Consider the following 14,516-nt stretch of genomic DNA (forward strand, 5'->3'; position numbering starts at 1 on the left):
TTACCAGTTTCCTCAAACAGTGCTAATACCAAATAATTGAGCCTGTCAACCCCTCCCCTCAACAACACGCTCATAACTGTCAATTGCTGGGTGCTTTTGGTGGAGTGTGTAAAGGAAAAGAGCCACATGCTAACCTGTCATGCTCAGAGGAGGCATGTGTGGCAGTCTTGCAAACTCACAGACCTAAAATAACCACAAAAGATGGTTTGAAAATTAAATATCTAACTACAAACAGGTTATAGTGGGTAGTCATGTCCTATTTCACCTGACAAAGATCAACTTAGATCTTCTTTATTGAGCCCATTTGCCTCCCTGACTCTAAGATAACATATCTATGAGATGTCTGGGTAACTTGTAACTTCCCTTTTTCTGGAGTCCCTGGGGCACAACCAAATGTGGTGGGCACCAGGACAGATGCCTCAAATTCCTTCGTTATCATGTAAATTGTTCCTGCACTCACCATCATTTTACTTTTTATCCAATCCCAGGGGTTTCCCACCGCTTTGCTTTCTTCCGCCTCCTTAATCCATAACCAATGAATTTCATGTAACCCACCTATGTCCCTCCTTTGATTGCAATGTATAAATAGAAATGTAACCCGCCATTCTTCGGAGCATTATCTCAATCCATTGAGCTTCCGCTTCCCAGCATATGTCGATAGTTTGGCTCAAATAAACTCACAAAAATTCTTTACAGGTTTCAATGTTGGCTTTTTGTTTTTGTTTTGTTTTTTTCGTTAACAAGTGAGTATACAATATGATTGCACACTCAAGTGCAGAGCTCTAGTGATCACTGGCAGTATAAGTCACATGGAACATGTCTCTTCAGTGGCCTTGTCAGGGTTAAGACTAGGCCACTGAAGAGACATGTTCCATGTGACTATGTGTCCTGCTCCCTGTGGCCCCAGTAAACTCTCCTAACTTCCTATATCATACGGAACTTACAGAAAATCTATATATCTCATGGGGCACTTCAGCTCTTCTCTCTCCCTGTGGGCAGAACCCCACCTTTTCTATCCTGGTTGGATGCCCTGCCTCGTCATCTATACTTGGCGAGTTTCATTTCCTTATCTGCTAACAACCCACTTTTCTAAAAATTGCCTCAAAGCAGAGACAGACCTGGTCATGTTTGAGAGAGAGAAATGCCACATACCTTGCTCCTTTGACCCCTGATGACCAGATCAAGAGGGTATCCTTATCAAAAAAGAACTGATTCAAAGTTAAGCTAGGAATCAATTCACAGGCTGAGACAGTCAATCTCTCTCTCTCTCTCTCTCTCTCTCTCTCTCTCTCTCTCTCTCTCTCTTTTTCTCTTTCTCTCATCATCATCATCATCTTGAATTAGAAAACATAGGAAACAGCATAATTAATTTGGGCTTGTAAGATTGTTCAAAACAACCTCAGGGTTTGGGCCATGTGCAAATAGAGAATGCTTGTGTTGACGAAAGGGGCCACATGCAAACATGACAGCTCAGGGGAGGCCTGCATGGCGGTCTTGCAGACTCAGAGACCTAAACCACAAAGGATGGCCTGAAATTAAACTAAAAGCAGCTATGGTGGGCAGTCACCTCCTAGGCCCGTATCTTCACTGACAAGGTCAAGATTTACCTTAACTGAGCCTACCTGTCTTTTTGCATCTATGATAACACACCCTTGAAATGTCTGGGTAACTTGTAACTTCCCTTTTTCTGGACCCCTTGGGACACAAACTGATGTGCTAGGTGCCAGGACAGAGACCACAAATTCCTTCATTATTATCATGTTAATTGTTCCTGCACCCACCTAAGTATGTGTCCATCATTTTACTTTTATCCAATCCCAGGTGTTTCCCCGCTTTGCTTTCTCCTGCCTCTCTAGTCTATCACCAATGGATTTCATGTAACCCACCTATGTCCCTCCTTTGATGGCAATGTATAAATACAAATGTAACCTGCTATTTCTCCAGAGCATTATCTAAATTCGTTGAGGATCTGCTTCCCGGCATATGTCAACAGTTTGGCTCAAATAAACTCACAAAAATTCTTTACAGGTTTCAATGGTTTTTACGTTAACACTTTCTAAACAGTAAAATAGAATCAGAGAGGCATAGAGACCATGAGGGATGAAAAAAATCAGCTTTGGCCCTTTGCAGCTTCCAGAGCTTGTTCTCATGACAACACGAGATCAAGCATGATCTCGTCCATTGCTCCTGGTCTGTCCCTGCATCCTTGCCTGAGTAGAGTTTCCTTTCCTTGCAGTCTTGGGGCATTAACCCAAGCACTTTTTTCTACATAGAGTTCCTTTTGATTCTTGTCAAATCTACCTTTTCTATGGGATTCTGCTCTTGAACTAAAATTTACCTGTAAAGGTGTGAGCTCAGTCTTCCAACCCTTGAAGAAGCTGCCTTAGCTCACCTGCCAGGAAATGACCTGTAGCCTGACCCACCTGTATGCCCTCCATGGATTTCAACTGTCTCCTCTTATACCAGCCTATCACCCAGCACTGCAATCACCCACCCACAGGCTTGCATCTAATTACAGCATGAGTTGTAAAACCCCTTTGTAGCTAATGACTTTTAAACATATTGTAATAGTGATACAATTGGCTACAGGATATCCTATATAATAAAGAGGTGATATGCAAATTGACCATCACTCCAACACACACGATGGCTGTCCCATGTGGTCAAAGATGGCTGCCCCTATGTGGACACAAGATGGCCACCACAAGATGGCCAGCAGGGGAGGGCGATTGGGAGGGACCAGGCCTGCAGGGGAGGGCAGTTAGGGACCAGGCTAGCAAGGGAGGGCAGTTAGGTGTCGATCAGGCTGGCAGGAGAGTGGTTAGGGGGTTATCTGTCTGGCAGAAAGAAGCAATTAGGCGCAATCAGGCAGGCAGGCAAGCAAGCGATTGGGAGCCAGCAGTTCTGGATTGTGAGAGGAATGTCTGACTGTCTGTTTAGGCCCAATCCCAGCTGAGCTTAAACAGGCAGTCAGACATCCCTCGAGGGGTCCCAGATTGGAGAAGGTGCAGTCTGGGCTGAGGGACACACACACACACACACACACACACACCTTGCATGGATTTTGTGCACCAGGCCTCTAGTATATAATAATGATATCTAGAAATATGTTCCATTTTGCATGCATTGCTTCACCTGTAGCAACCCAAAGAACCATTATAATAAGCATATTTATCTCCTGTCAGGGACAATCTTTTCTCTGTCTCTCCTTGCCAGGGATAGAGGTGAAAAAAACTATTTTTTTTAAATGTAGTTTGTTTAAGTTTATAGAAAGTGCTCACAAACAATATAAACAAATAAAAACCTTTCAATGTGATGGATAGCACTGGATTTCAGTTTAAAGACCTCATGTTTATTTGTTTGTTTGTTTGTTTGTTTAAAAATATTTTTATTCATTTCAGAGAGGAAGGAAGAGGGAGGGAGAGTAGAAACATCCATGATGAGAATCATTAATTGGCTGCCTCCTTAATGCCCCCAACTAGGGATTGAGCCCAAAACCCAGCAGAAATTCCACTGTGACCTCCTGGTTCATAGATCAGTGCTTAACCATTGAGCTATACTAGCTGGGACAAAGACTTCATGTTTAATAAAATTCTTGAATAAAGTATAAAATAGATTAAATGCAGGCAACATATGTAAAAAAAATCAAGGAGGAGAAATCAAGATGACGGCATAGGGTAGACACCTGAATGTGGCCTACCACAACAATTTTGAATTTACAACTGGAAACATCACCCTGAAGCACCAGATGGCTGGCTAAGAGGAGACTCTACCATCTTGGAACGAGAGAGAAGGCATGCTGAGCCTCAGGAACTGTGAAGGCATGGAGAACAGTGCGCGAGAAAAGGCGGCCGCTGAATTCGCTGCTGGTTTGCTTGCGGCACGCGCAGAGAGGGCGCACGGCTAATGTGCAGCTGGCTTTCTTATTAGGGAGGAAAACAAAACAACCCTATTGATCTGTTAGACAGCCCCAGTCAGGGAGAGGCTGGACTGTCAGGCAGTGGGCAGAGATCTCTTAGAGGTGGGTGGAGCCAGCAGCCATTACTGCAGGACTCAGGAACTGGAACCTCATGGGGAGGGGCTGACGGGAAACCAAAGCTTGTCTGCACCACCCTGAGTCTCCGCCCCATCCAAGTGGAACACAGAAGCCCTCTAGGAGGCTGGCTTTCTCATCCAGGAGAAAAAACAAAACAAAAACAAAAACAAAAAACAAACAAACAAAAAAAAAAAAAAAAAAAAAAAACTCCCAACTGCACTGAGAGACAACTCTGAGCTGGGAAAAAACTGGCTGTCAGGGAGCAGACAAAACTCGAGAACAGCCTTTACCTAAGTGGAGCGTGCGCCTGCAACCAATCTTGTGGGTCTCGCTGCAAACAGGACTTTCCTAAGGTGGGGAACCAAAGCTTGTCTGTGCCACCCTGAGACTCCGCCCCATCCAAGAGGAGCACAGAAGCCCTCCTAGCTGAGACACTGCTGATCCTCACAGCCAATTGGCTTGGACATCAACACTTCCCAGTGATACCAACAACAAGGAAGTCTTAACAACAAGACTACACATACAGCCCACAAAGGGCTACACCAAGACTGTTCACCTCAGGTAACTGGGAAGGCTGTGCTACTGGGCTCTACCAAAACACTTAGCACAGAAAACTATTCCATCAAATCAGCGAAGCAGTTAAAATTCAGAGAAGAGGCAGGACACAAAGGAAGGAGATGGAGGAGAGTAAAAGAATGAACTTTAAGTTCAAAACTACAGTTATAAGGTTTTTCAAGAATTTCCTAAAAAAGGCCAATAAAATAAACGAGACCTATGAGGATATGAAAAGGGATCAACTAGAAATAAAAAGGGATCAACTAGAAATAAAAAGGGATCAACTAGAAATAAAGAAAACATTGTCTGAAATAAAAAATATTACACAAAGTCCTAAAAACAGAATGGAAGATCACAGGAATCAAGACAAAGATTTGGAACACAAAGAGCTAGAGGACACTCCTCCACAGAAGCAAGAAGATAAGAGAATCCAGCCAAAACCGGTTTGGCTCATTGGTAGAGTGTTGGTCTGTGGACTGAAAGGTCCCAGGTTTGATTCTGATCAAGGGCATGTACCTGGGTTGCGGGCACATCCCCAGTAGGGGGTGTGCAAGACGTGGCTAGTCAATGTTTCTCTCTCATCGACGTTTCTAACTCTCTATCCCTCTCTCTTCCTCTCTGTAAAAAATCAATAAAACATATTTTTTTAAAAAATAGATAAGAGAATCCAGAAAGTTGAAGATAGTGTAAGAAGCCACTGGGACAATTTCAAGCAAACCAACATCAGAATTATGGGGGTCCCAGAAGAAGAGAGAGAGGAAGATACCGAAAACATACTGGAAGAAACAGTGATAGAAAACTTTCTTTACTTGGTGAAAGAAATAGACTTACAAGTCCAGGAAGCACCTAGAACCTCAAACAAAAGGAATCCAAAGAGAAACACACCAAGACACATCAAAATTAAAATTCCAAGAGCAAAAGACAAAGAGAGAATATTAAAAGCAGCAAGAGAAAAGCAGGTAGTTACCTATAAAGGAGCATCCATACGATTGTCAGCTGATTTCTCAACAGAAACCATGCAGGCCAGACAGGAATGGCAAGAAATATTCAAGGTGATGAATAGCAAGAACCTACAGCCAAAAATACTCTACCAGCAAAGCTATCACTCAGAATCGAAGGCCAGATAAAGAGCTTCACAAATTAGAAAAAGCTAAAGGAGTTCATCACCACCAAACCAGAATTATATGAATTGCTGAAGGGTTTCTTTAGGAAGAGGAAGAAGATAAAGATAAAAATTATGATCAACAAATACGTAACTATCAACAAGTGAAACTAAAAGCCAAGGGAATTAAAAAACCTGATGAACAATATTAACCTGATGAATATAATAGAATATAATAGAATATAATAGAATCAGAGGTGTGGAAGGGGAGTGGACTGACAATTCTCAGGGAAAAAGGAAGTGGGGGTGCAGGAAGAGACTGAACAAAAACTGTGCACCTATGGATGAGGACAATGGGGGGTGGGGAAAGGGCAGAGGGTGGGGTGGGAACATGGTGGAGGGGAGCAATGGAGGTGGGGGGAAAAGAGGAACATTTGTAATAATCTGAACAATAAAGATTTATTTAAAAAATAAAAATAAAAATAAAATAAAAAAATCAAGGAGTTACCTAATACCAATCTAAAGCCAGGGAACTTTACTTTATTCTTGTATTCAACGGATCTAAGAGGGGTAGTGAGGAAGGCATTTACTCAGCTGGTTTTCAGTCTTAAAAAAAAGACAAGAAGGTGAGGGGGAAAAATAAAATAAAGACAAGGGGCTTAATTACAAGTTGCTGTGATTCTTTTTGAGCATTGTTTACTTACTAGTCATATCCTTAAACAATCTGCAATAGGCTCAGAAGGTATCTGGGGAGGCAACTATACAGATTATTTAAATTCTTCAGTTTGGGAATTTAAACAGATTAGGATTATGGAAGATAGTTTTAGCCATTCAGCAGAAAGGAAAATGCAATATTGAAAGGACAGAAATAATGCAGCAGAAAGATCCACTGTGGGGTAGCTGCCCAGCTAAGATTCTCCTCTCCAAAAACTCCTCCCAAATACATAGGGCTGGAGCTGAGGGCCCTGGCCTCATGCCATGCTCCAGCGCTTGTTATCTGTCACTCGGTAGCTTTGTCTTTACATTCTCAGTGTTGTTTTGAGGATTAAATAAGATAATGCTGAGACCAACACCTGGCAACTAGTACATAATAAATGTCAGCCATTGTCGCTAAGCACCGCTTGCCTAACTGGCTGCACTAGAACCAACAGATCTCTCCCTGGGGCTGTGAGGTTGGGATCAGCCAGTCATTACGTGCAGCTGGGCCTGGAGTTTGAAACCTCTGACCTTAGCTTTGAGGTCTGAGGAGCAGAGAATGAGTTTTAAAAGAGGAAAAACCAGCCTGAGTGGAAGAAAGTCCAACCTGGCTCCCCATCATTTCTCTTTGCCACTTCAGGTTCCGCTGAGCCTGCTGGCCTGTCTGCCCTGTGTCCATGTGCAGAAGGTTGGTGTTTTTTTTTAAGTGCCCTTTGCATTTAGACGGATTCCAGGGGCCTTTTATTTGCAGTCAAGAATCTTACCCAGCACATCTACACCTATAAAAAAAAAAAAAAGTGAAATGTGCTGAGCAAGAAAAAGCAGAAGGTGCGGACTTGAAAATCCCTGATTATCAGAGCGCAAAGGACTGAAATGTCACAAGTGAATGGCAACATTTTCCCTCTGTCTAACGAATGAGCACTGGGTATCTTTCCCAGAAACTATCCACCTGCTTCTGCCCCCACCCCCCTGCCACCCGCCCCCTGCATTTGATCTTTTTTGATTCAAAGATATAGGAGATTAGGTATTATTCCAGAGCTTTGTTAAATAAAATAAAGGTACTTAGCAGGTGGGTCCAGGGTGATTTGCAACCATAGGCCAAAGTCTTTAAAAGGAAATTTTGTTAGTTTTAAGTGTCAAAATAAAAACACCAGAAATGTTTTTTTCTCCCCCTCTCTCAACTCCACCATATCATGGATATAACAATATAAAAAGAATTTCCTTCAGCCCAAATGAAAACAAAAAGGGGCTTGGGAACCTGAGTCCTTATTCAGGCTCTTTACCCTTGAATAAGTCACTTCCCTTTAAGGATCCCAAGAATCCATTCCCTCCAATCCAGACGTGTTCAGGCGAGGAGGGCCTCATGCCTAGATAACGTTGTCATTTACTTCAGTGCCTCCCATTAATTTTGACTGTACTTCTCAGAAGAATCGTGCTGGCAAAATCTAAGAGAGATTCTCAAAAAATGGATCCAGAGGTTTTACCATTTGGTCTTTGTGTCAGCAGCACAAAGACCCGCTTCCAAGAAATCCCAACAACGCGCCCCCCCCCCCCCGCCCCTGAGCCAGCAGGTGGGCGCAGCATGGCTGGTGCTCTCAGGAGACCTGGCTGGAATGCCTCTATGAGTTGAGCTGGGTGGTACACTAAAATACAAATGACATTCTGGAAAAACAACCTACCTGGATTGAAGTAAAAAATAATATTTAATAAATCTTGGTCTCCCCACGTGATGGCATTCTTGTACTTCTGGTATAGAGGGTACAGCATGTCCTCCCAAGCCAGTCCTGTTGGAATCATGCTGTTCTGGAAAAGAGGAAACCATTGGAGCAGCTGAAGCAGCAAATCCATCTTGTCCACTGAGAAACAATGGAGAGGGACCGCCCCCCGCCCCCCCCCCCCCAAAAAAAAGCACGTGGAGGAGTGCTGCTGACTTCCAGGCACAGCACACAGTGACACAGGCTGTCACAGCAGTTACATGTGCTGTGGACACTGAATGCACCAGGGACTGGGAGTTGGGATGTGATTTTTACTTTGAAAAACATGCCCCAAATGAACCTCTTTCCTTAAGCGTGGCAGCTTAAGGAAAAACACACTTTTCCTGTCTTAAAATAATAATTTAATTTTAAAAATAAAAGCAGAGAAACCAAGATGGCGGCATAGGGTAGACACCTGAATGCAGCCTACCACATCAAATTTAAATTTAGAACTGGAAAATGGGGAAACATCGCCCTGAATCACCGGACGGCTGGCTGAGAGAAAGCTCTACCATCTGGAAAGGAAAGAGAAGGCACACAGAATTTCAGGAACTGTGAAGGTGCGGAGAACTGTGCACGCAAAAAGGTGGCTGCCAGACTTTGCTGCTGGCTTGCTTGCAGAGCGTTGAGAGGCCAGGCCGAGTTCGCTGCTGGCTTACTCCCTGTGCATGGAGAGGGTGGACAGCTAATGCGCAGCTGGCTTTCTTGTGTGGGAGGAAAACAGAACCACCCGATTGCTCTGATAGACAGCCCCAGACAGGGAGAGGCCAGACTGTCAGACAGTGGGCAGAGATCTCTTGGAGGTGTGTGAAGCCAGTGGCCATTACTGCGGGGACTCAAAAACCAGACCCTCATAGGGAGAGGCTGAATAAAGCTTGTCTGCACCACCCTGAGACTCCGCCCCATCCAAGCAGAGCACAGAAGCCCTTCCAGTGGCTAGCTTTCTCATTCGCTGCGAATAGGACTCTTCTAGGGAACAACAGACAGGAATCTAAAGCTTGTCTGCGCCTATACCAAAGAGGTGCGCGCGCCTGCAACCGATCTTCGGGATTCACCAAAGCTTGGCTGTGCCACCCTGAGACTCCGCCCATCCAAGTGGAGCAGAGAAGCCCTCCTAGCTGAGACACTTCTTATCCTCATAGCCAATTGGCTTGGAGATCAGTGCTTCTCAGTGACACCAACAACAAGCAAGGCTTAACAAGACAGCACACACAGCCCACAAAGGGCTACACCAAGACTGTCCACCTCAGGTAACTGGGAGGCTGACCCACTCAACCATATAGGACACCTTAGCACACAAAGCCACCCTACCAACTCAGGGAAGCTGTGAAAATGCCGAGACAAGGAAACAGATCACAAGCAAAAGAAATGGAGGACAAGAAGCGACTGGATATAGAGTTCAAAACCACACTTATAAGGTTTTTTCAAGAGTTTCCTAGAAAAGGCCAATAAAACAAGACCTATGAGGATAGGAAAAGGGATCAATAAGAAATAAAGAATACATTGTCTGAAATAAAAAATATTATACAGAGTCCTAAAAACAGAATGGAAGATCGCAAGAATCAAGTCAAAGATTTGGAACACAAAGAGCCAGAGGACACTCCTCCACAGAAGCAAGAAGACAAGAGAATCTATAAAGTTGAAGATAGTGTAAGAAACCTCTGGGACAATTTCAAACGAACCAACATCAGAATTATGGGGGTCCCAGAAGAAGAGAGAGAGCAAGATGGCAGCAGAGGCGCGCGCATGCTGGGACCTAGAAAACATACTGAAAGAAATAGTGACAGAAAACTTCCCCCACCTGGTGAGAGAAATAGACTTACAAGTCCAGGAAGCACCCAGAACCCCAAACAAAATGAATCCAAAGAGAAACACACCAAGACACATCAAAATTAAAATTCCAAGAGCAAAAGACAAAGAGAGAATATTAAAAGCAGCAAGAGAAAAGCAGGTAGTTACCTATAAAGGAGCATCCATACGATTGTCAGCTGATTTCTCAACAGAAACCATGCAGGCCAGACAGGAATGGCAAGAAATATTCAAGGTGATGAATAGCAAGAACCTACAGCCAAAAATACTCTACCAGCAAAGCTATCACTCAGAATCGAAGGCCAGATAAAGAGCTTCACAAATTAGAAAAAGCTAAAGGAGTTCATCACCACCAAACCAGAATTATATGAATTGCTGAAGGGTTTCTTTAGGAAGAGGAAGAAGATAAAGATAAAAATTATGATCAACAAATACGTAACTATCAACAAGTGAAACTAAAAGCCAAGGGAATTAAAAAACCTGATGAACAATATTAACTAGTGAATATAATAGAATCAGAGGTATGGGGACTTCCTGGAAGATGGCATAAGCCAGGTAAACATTTGTACGTGCTGCCTCTTACAACCACATCAGTGCTGCAACTGGGGACCTTACCTGAGACCTGAAAAAAACATAACTGTGGGGGCCCCAACCGGGTGCAGACACGCGGATTCCACAGAAAGGTTGGATTTTTCCAGGGATGACGCCGGTTGTCTGTTTTCCAACAGTGAAAGTGGCAGTTGCAGCAGCCGCAGAAGCTGCCGCCGCTATGGCAGCAGAGGCGCGTGCATGCTGGGACCTCAGAAATCTGTGTCCACAAAAGCCCCCCGCTGTTGGGTCTGGTGTGATTCAAGAGAGTGGATGGGGGTCCACAAGGTTGATAATAGTGGGATTCTTTAGGAAGCAACCCATTCTGATCCGACACGGAGGGAGAACATAGGAGTTGGAAAGCAGTCTGTTTGTAAGTGCGCGCAGACATACCCATCGCCCACCTGGGCTGGTTCCCCTGCAACACTTTGCTTCTGATTACAAAGGAGAGATCACGCAGATTGGCTGGGCCTAAGAGACAGCAGGGGGAAACTGCTTTTCTGGAAGCTGAGAAGCAGAACGGGGAGAAATCATCCAGGATTCATCTCCGAGGCAAATACAAACAAACAAACAAACAAAAAAAAAAAAAACTGGTATTGAGTGCCACAGAAAAAGAAGGCTAGAGCAGCCAAAAAGATGGGGACATCAATCCAGAAACACTGCCACCTAGGATCTGGAGTACAAACTGACTGTGTTTATTACTAGTTTTATTTTATCAAAAACCAAGAAACTAAGGAATCGCCACTGAGGTGCAGCAGAACGAAGGGAACTGCAGTACTGTCTGGACTGAGAAACAGGCGTGCCAAACAGCATAATGGAAGAAGTGAATGGCCTTCACAACTGAACACTTTTTTTGCTAAATTCTTTTCATTTTTTCTTTTTTTAAATTATTATTTTATTTTTTATTTTATTTTCATTTTTTGCATCTTTTACTTAAGAAACAAATTTTTTCCTTTTTTTCCTCACTTGATTTTAACTTTTTAATTATTAAATTTTTAGTTTCAATAAGCATTATTACTACTGCCATTTTGATTTTTTTAAGTGCCATTTTATTTTCTCTTTATTTTACATTGGAATTAATGTTCTTCATTTTATTTTCATTTCTCCTCTAACATTGTTTAACCCTATCTCAAAACAACCTTTACACCATCACTCTCTTTCTAACCTTTCCCCTTTTGCTATCCTGTTTATGTTAACCCTTTCCTGCTTTAGATTTTCCTTACGCTTTCTGTATCCCACCCTGCTAAAATTTCTACCCTACCTATATATCTAATTTCCAATCTCCTGTTCCAAGTGCATACACACCCCTCTCTGAGCTGTATTAATTAGCAAAAAACAAACAAACAAAAAAAACTGTTTTCCTCAATGTCCTTTGGATGCTGTTTGGGGTAATGTTGATTATATTGTATTTTTATGCTTTTTAGTGAGAATATTTTGGTTATTCTTTTTTTGTCGCGGTTGCTTGGTATTTTCTTATTTGATTGGTTTTTGTTTGTTGTTTTTTGTTTTTTATTTTTTTTATTTTTACTTCTGTTTTATTTTTACTTCTGTTTTCCCTTCCTTTGCTGGAAATCAGGGGGTGTTGTAGATTGTATCATTCTCCAGGTGCTGCTGCCAGCATTTGTTGGAGTTAGTGGATGTTCAATTGAAATTATCTCCCCATATATATAGTTTATTCCCCTTTTATCTCTTATTCTATTTCTTTCTCTCTCTCTCTCTCTCTCTCTCTCTCTCTCTCTCTCTCTCTCTCTCTCTCTCTTTCTTCTCCCTGTTTCCCAATTTCATTTGGAATATATATATATATATATATATATATATATATATATATATATCCTTTTTCTATCTTTTTCTTTTGCTCCCTCCCTCTTCTCTTTTTACTCTTCCTCTTTCTCTCCTATCCCCTAATTTGCCTTTCCCTAGTGGTCACCTTTATTGGAGGTTATTAATATCGCAAATTCAGTTCTGTTCAGTGCCTTGTGTGTTGTGCCTGGTTGTGTTGTATTTTGTGCCTTTAAACCAACGCAGGAGAGAGAGATCTACATAACCAGACATCCTGAAAAGAGAGACCATGGAGAGACAAAGAAACAGCCCACAAATGAAAGAAAAGCAGGCATCACCAGAAAAGGAAGTAAACGAGTTAGAGGCAAGCAACCTACCAGAGCAAGAATACAGAGTAATGATCATAAGATGGCTCAAAAGAATGGAAGACATCCAGGTTGCTGCAAATGATGAGAATTCCTTCTTCTTTATGGCAGCATAGTATTCCATTGTGTAGATGTACCATAGTTTTTGGATCCAAGAGACAGATATAGAGAAAGTAAAGCAACAGGCAGACTGTCAAATTACAGTGGGGAGGGTAGGGATATCAGGGGGAGATAATAGATCAACCGAAGGACTTGTATAAATGCATATAAGTACAACCAATGGACATAAAACTATGGGGAGGGAGGGGATGTGTGGGAGGGAGGGAGGGGGGCAATAAAAAAAAATCAAGAAAATATGTAAAAAATAAATAAATAAATAAATAAATAAATAAATAAATAAAAAGAATGGAAGACAAATTTGACAATATGAGTAAGACCCAAGAGGAAATGAAGAAGAACCAAGAGGAAATGAAGATGACTCAGGAAGAAATGAAAAATAACATCGCGAGACACCAAGATGGCGGCATAGGGTAGACACCCGAATGCAGCCTACCACAACAAATTTGAAGTTAGAACTGAAAAACAGGGGAGGCATTGCCCTGAAGTGCCGGACAGCTAGCTGAGAGGAGGCTCTGCCATCTAGGAAGGAGAGAGAAGGCACGCTGAACCTCAGGAACTGTGAAGGTACGGAGAACTGTGTGCGCGAAAAGGCGCTGGCTTACTCCCAGCGCGGGGAGAGGAAGGGCCAGACAGAGATTGCTGCTGGCTTACTACCGGCGCAGGCCAGGCTGAGTTCGCTGCTGGCTTACTCCAGGTGCCCGGAGAGGGCGGACAGCTAACGCGCAACTGGCTTTCTTGTTCAAGAGGAAAGCAGAATCAGCCTATTGCTCTGATAGACGGCCCCAGACAGGGAGAGGCCAGACTGTCAGGCAGCAGGCAGAGATCTCTCAGAGGTGTGTGAAGCCAGAGGCCATTACTGCGGAACTTGGGGAGGAGCCCAAGGGAAAACAGTTTGTCTGCACAAACCTGAGATTCCGCCCAATCTCTGGCTGAGCACAGAAGCTCCCCCAGAGGCTGGCTTTCTCTAAGGAGGGACTGGCAGGAACCCAAAGCTTGTCTGTGCCTTAACCAAAGAGGTGCGCGCGTCTGCAACCATTCTTCCAAAACTCTCCGAGAACACGTCTTTTCTAAGGCGAGACTGACAGGGAACCAAAGCTTGTCTGTGCCACCCCGAGACCCCGCACTATCCAAGCGGAGTACAGAAGCCCTCCTAGCTGAGACTCTGCTGATCCTCACAGCCAATTGGCTTGGAGATCAAAGCTTCCCAGTGATACCAACAATAAGCAAGGCTTAACAACAAAACTGCACACACAGCCCACAAAGGGCTACACCAAGACTGTCCACCGCAGGTAACTGGGAAGGCTGTGCTACTGGGCTCTACCAGAACACCTAGAACACAAAGCTATTCCATCAAATCAGGGAAACAACTAAAATGCAGACAAGAGGAAGGAGACAAAGGAAGGAGATGGAGGAAAAGAAAAGATTGGACATTGAGTTCAAAACTACAGTTATAAGGTTATTCAAAAATATCCTAAAAAAGGCCGATAAAATAAATGAGACCTATGAGGATATGAAAAGGGAGCAACTAGAAATAATAAAGAATCAACAAGAAATGACGAAAACATTATCTGAAATAAAAAATATTATACAAAGTCCTAAAAACAGACTGGAAGATCACAAGAATCAAGACAAAGATTTAGAACACAAAGAGCCAGAGGACACTCCTCTGCAGAAGGGAGAAGATAAGAGAATCCAGAAAGTTGAAGATAGTG

At 43.1% G+C, this 14,516-nt stretch overlaps 1 protein-coding gene across 5 annotated transcripts in view; it reads right to left on the minus strand.

Annotated features, from left to right (window-relative positions):
* Positions 1 to 14,516, minus strand: part of GXYLT2 (glucoside xylosyltransferase 2) — a 195,342-nt gene that overhangs the window by 115,039 nt on the left and 65,787 nt on the right. For 3 of the 5 annotated variants that reach the window (XM_084902083.1, XM_084902082.1, XM_084902080.1), the window contains one exon: positions 8,069 to 8,192. The exons of the other annotated variants lie outside the window; for them this stretch is intronic. In XM_084902083.1, the coding sequence (XP_084758209.1) occupies positions 8,069 to 8,192 (124 nt within the window). The remainder of the gene's footprint in view (positions 1 to 8,068; positions 8,193 to 14,516) is intronic. 5 annotated transcript variants of the gene reach the window in all.

The sequence above is a fragment of the Pipistrellus hanaki genome, assembly GCF_964339955.1.
Source record: "Pipistrellus hanaki genome assembly, chromosome: 13".
Lineage (NCBI taxonomy): Eukaryota > Metazoa > Chordata > Mammalia > Chiroptera > Vespertilionidae > Pipistrellus > Pipistrellus hanaki.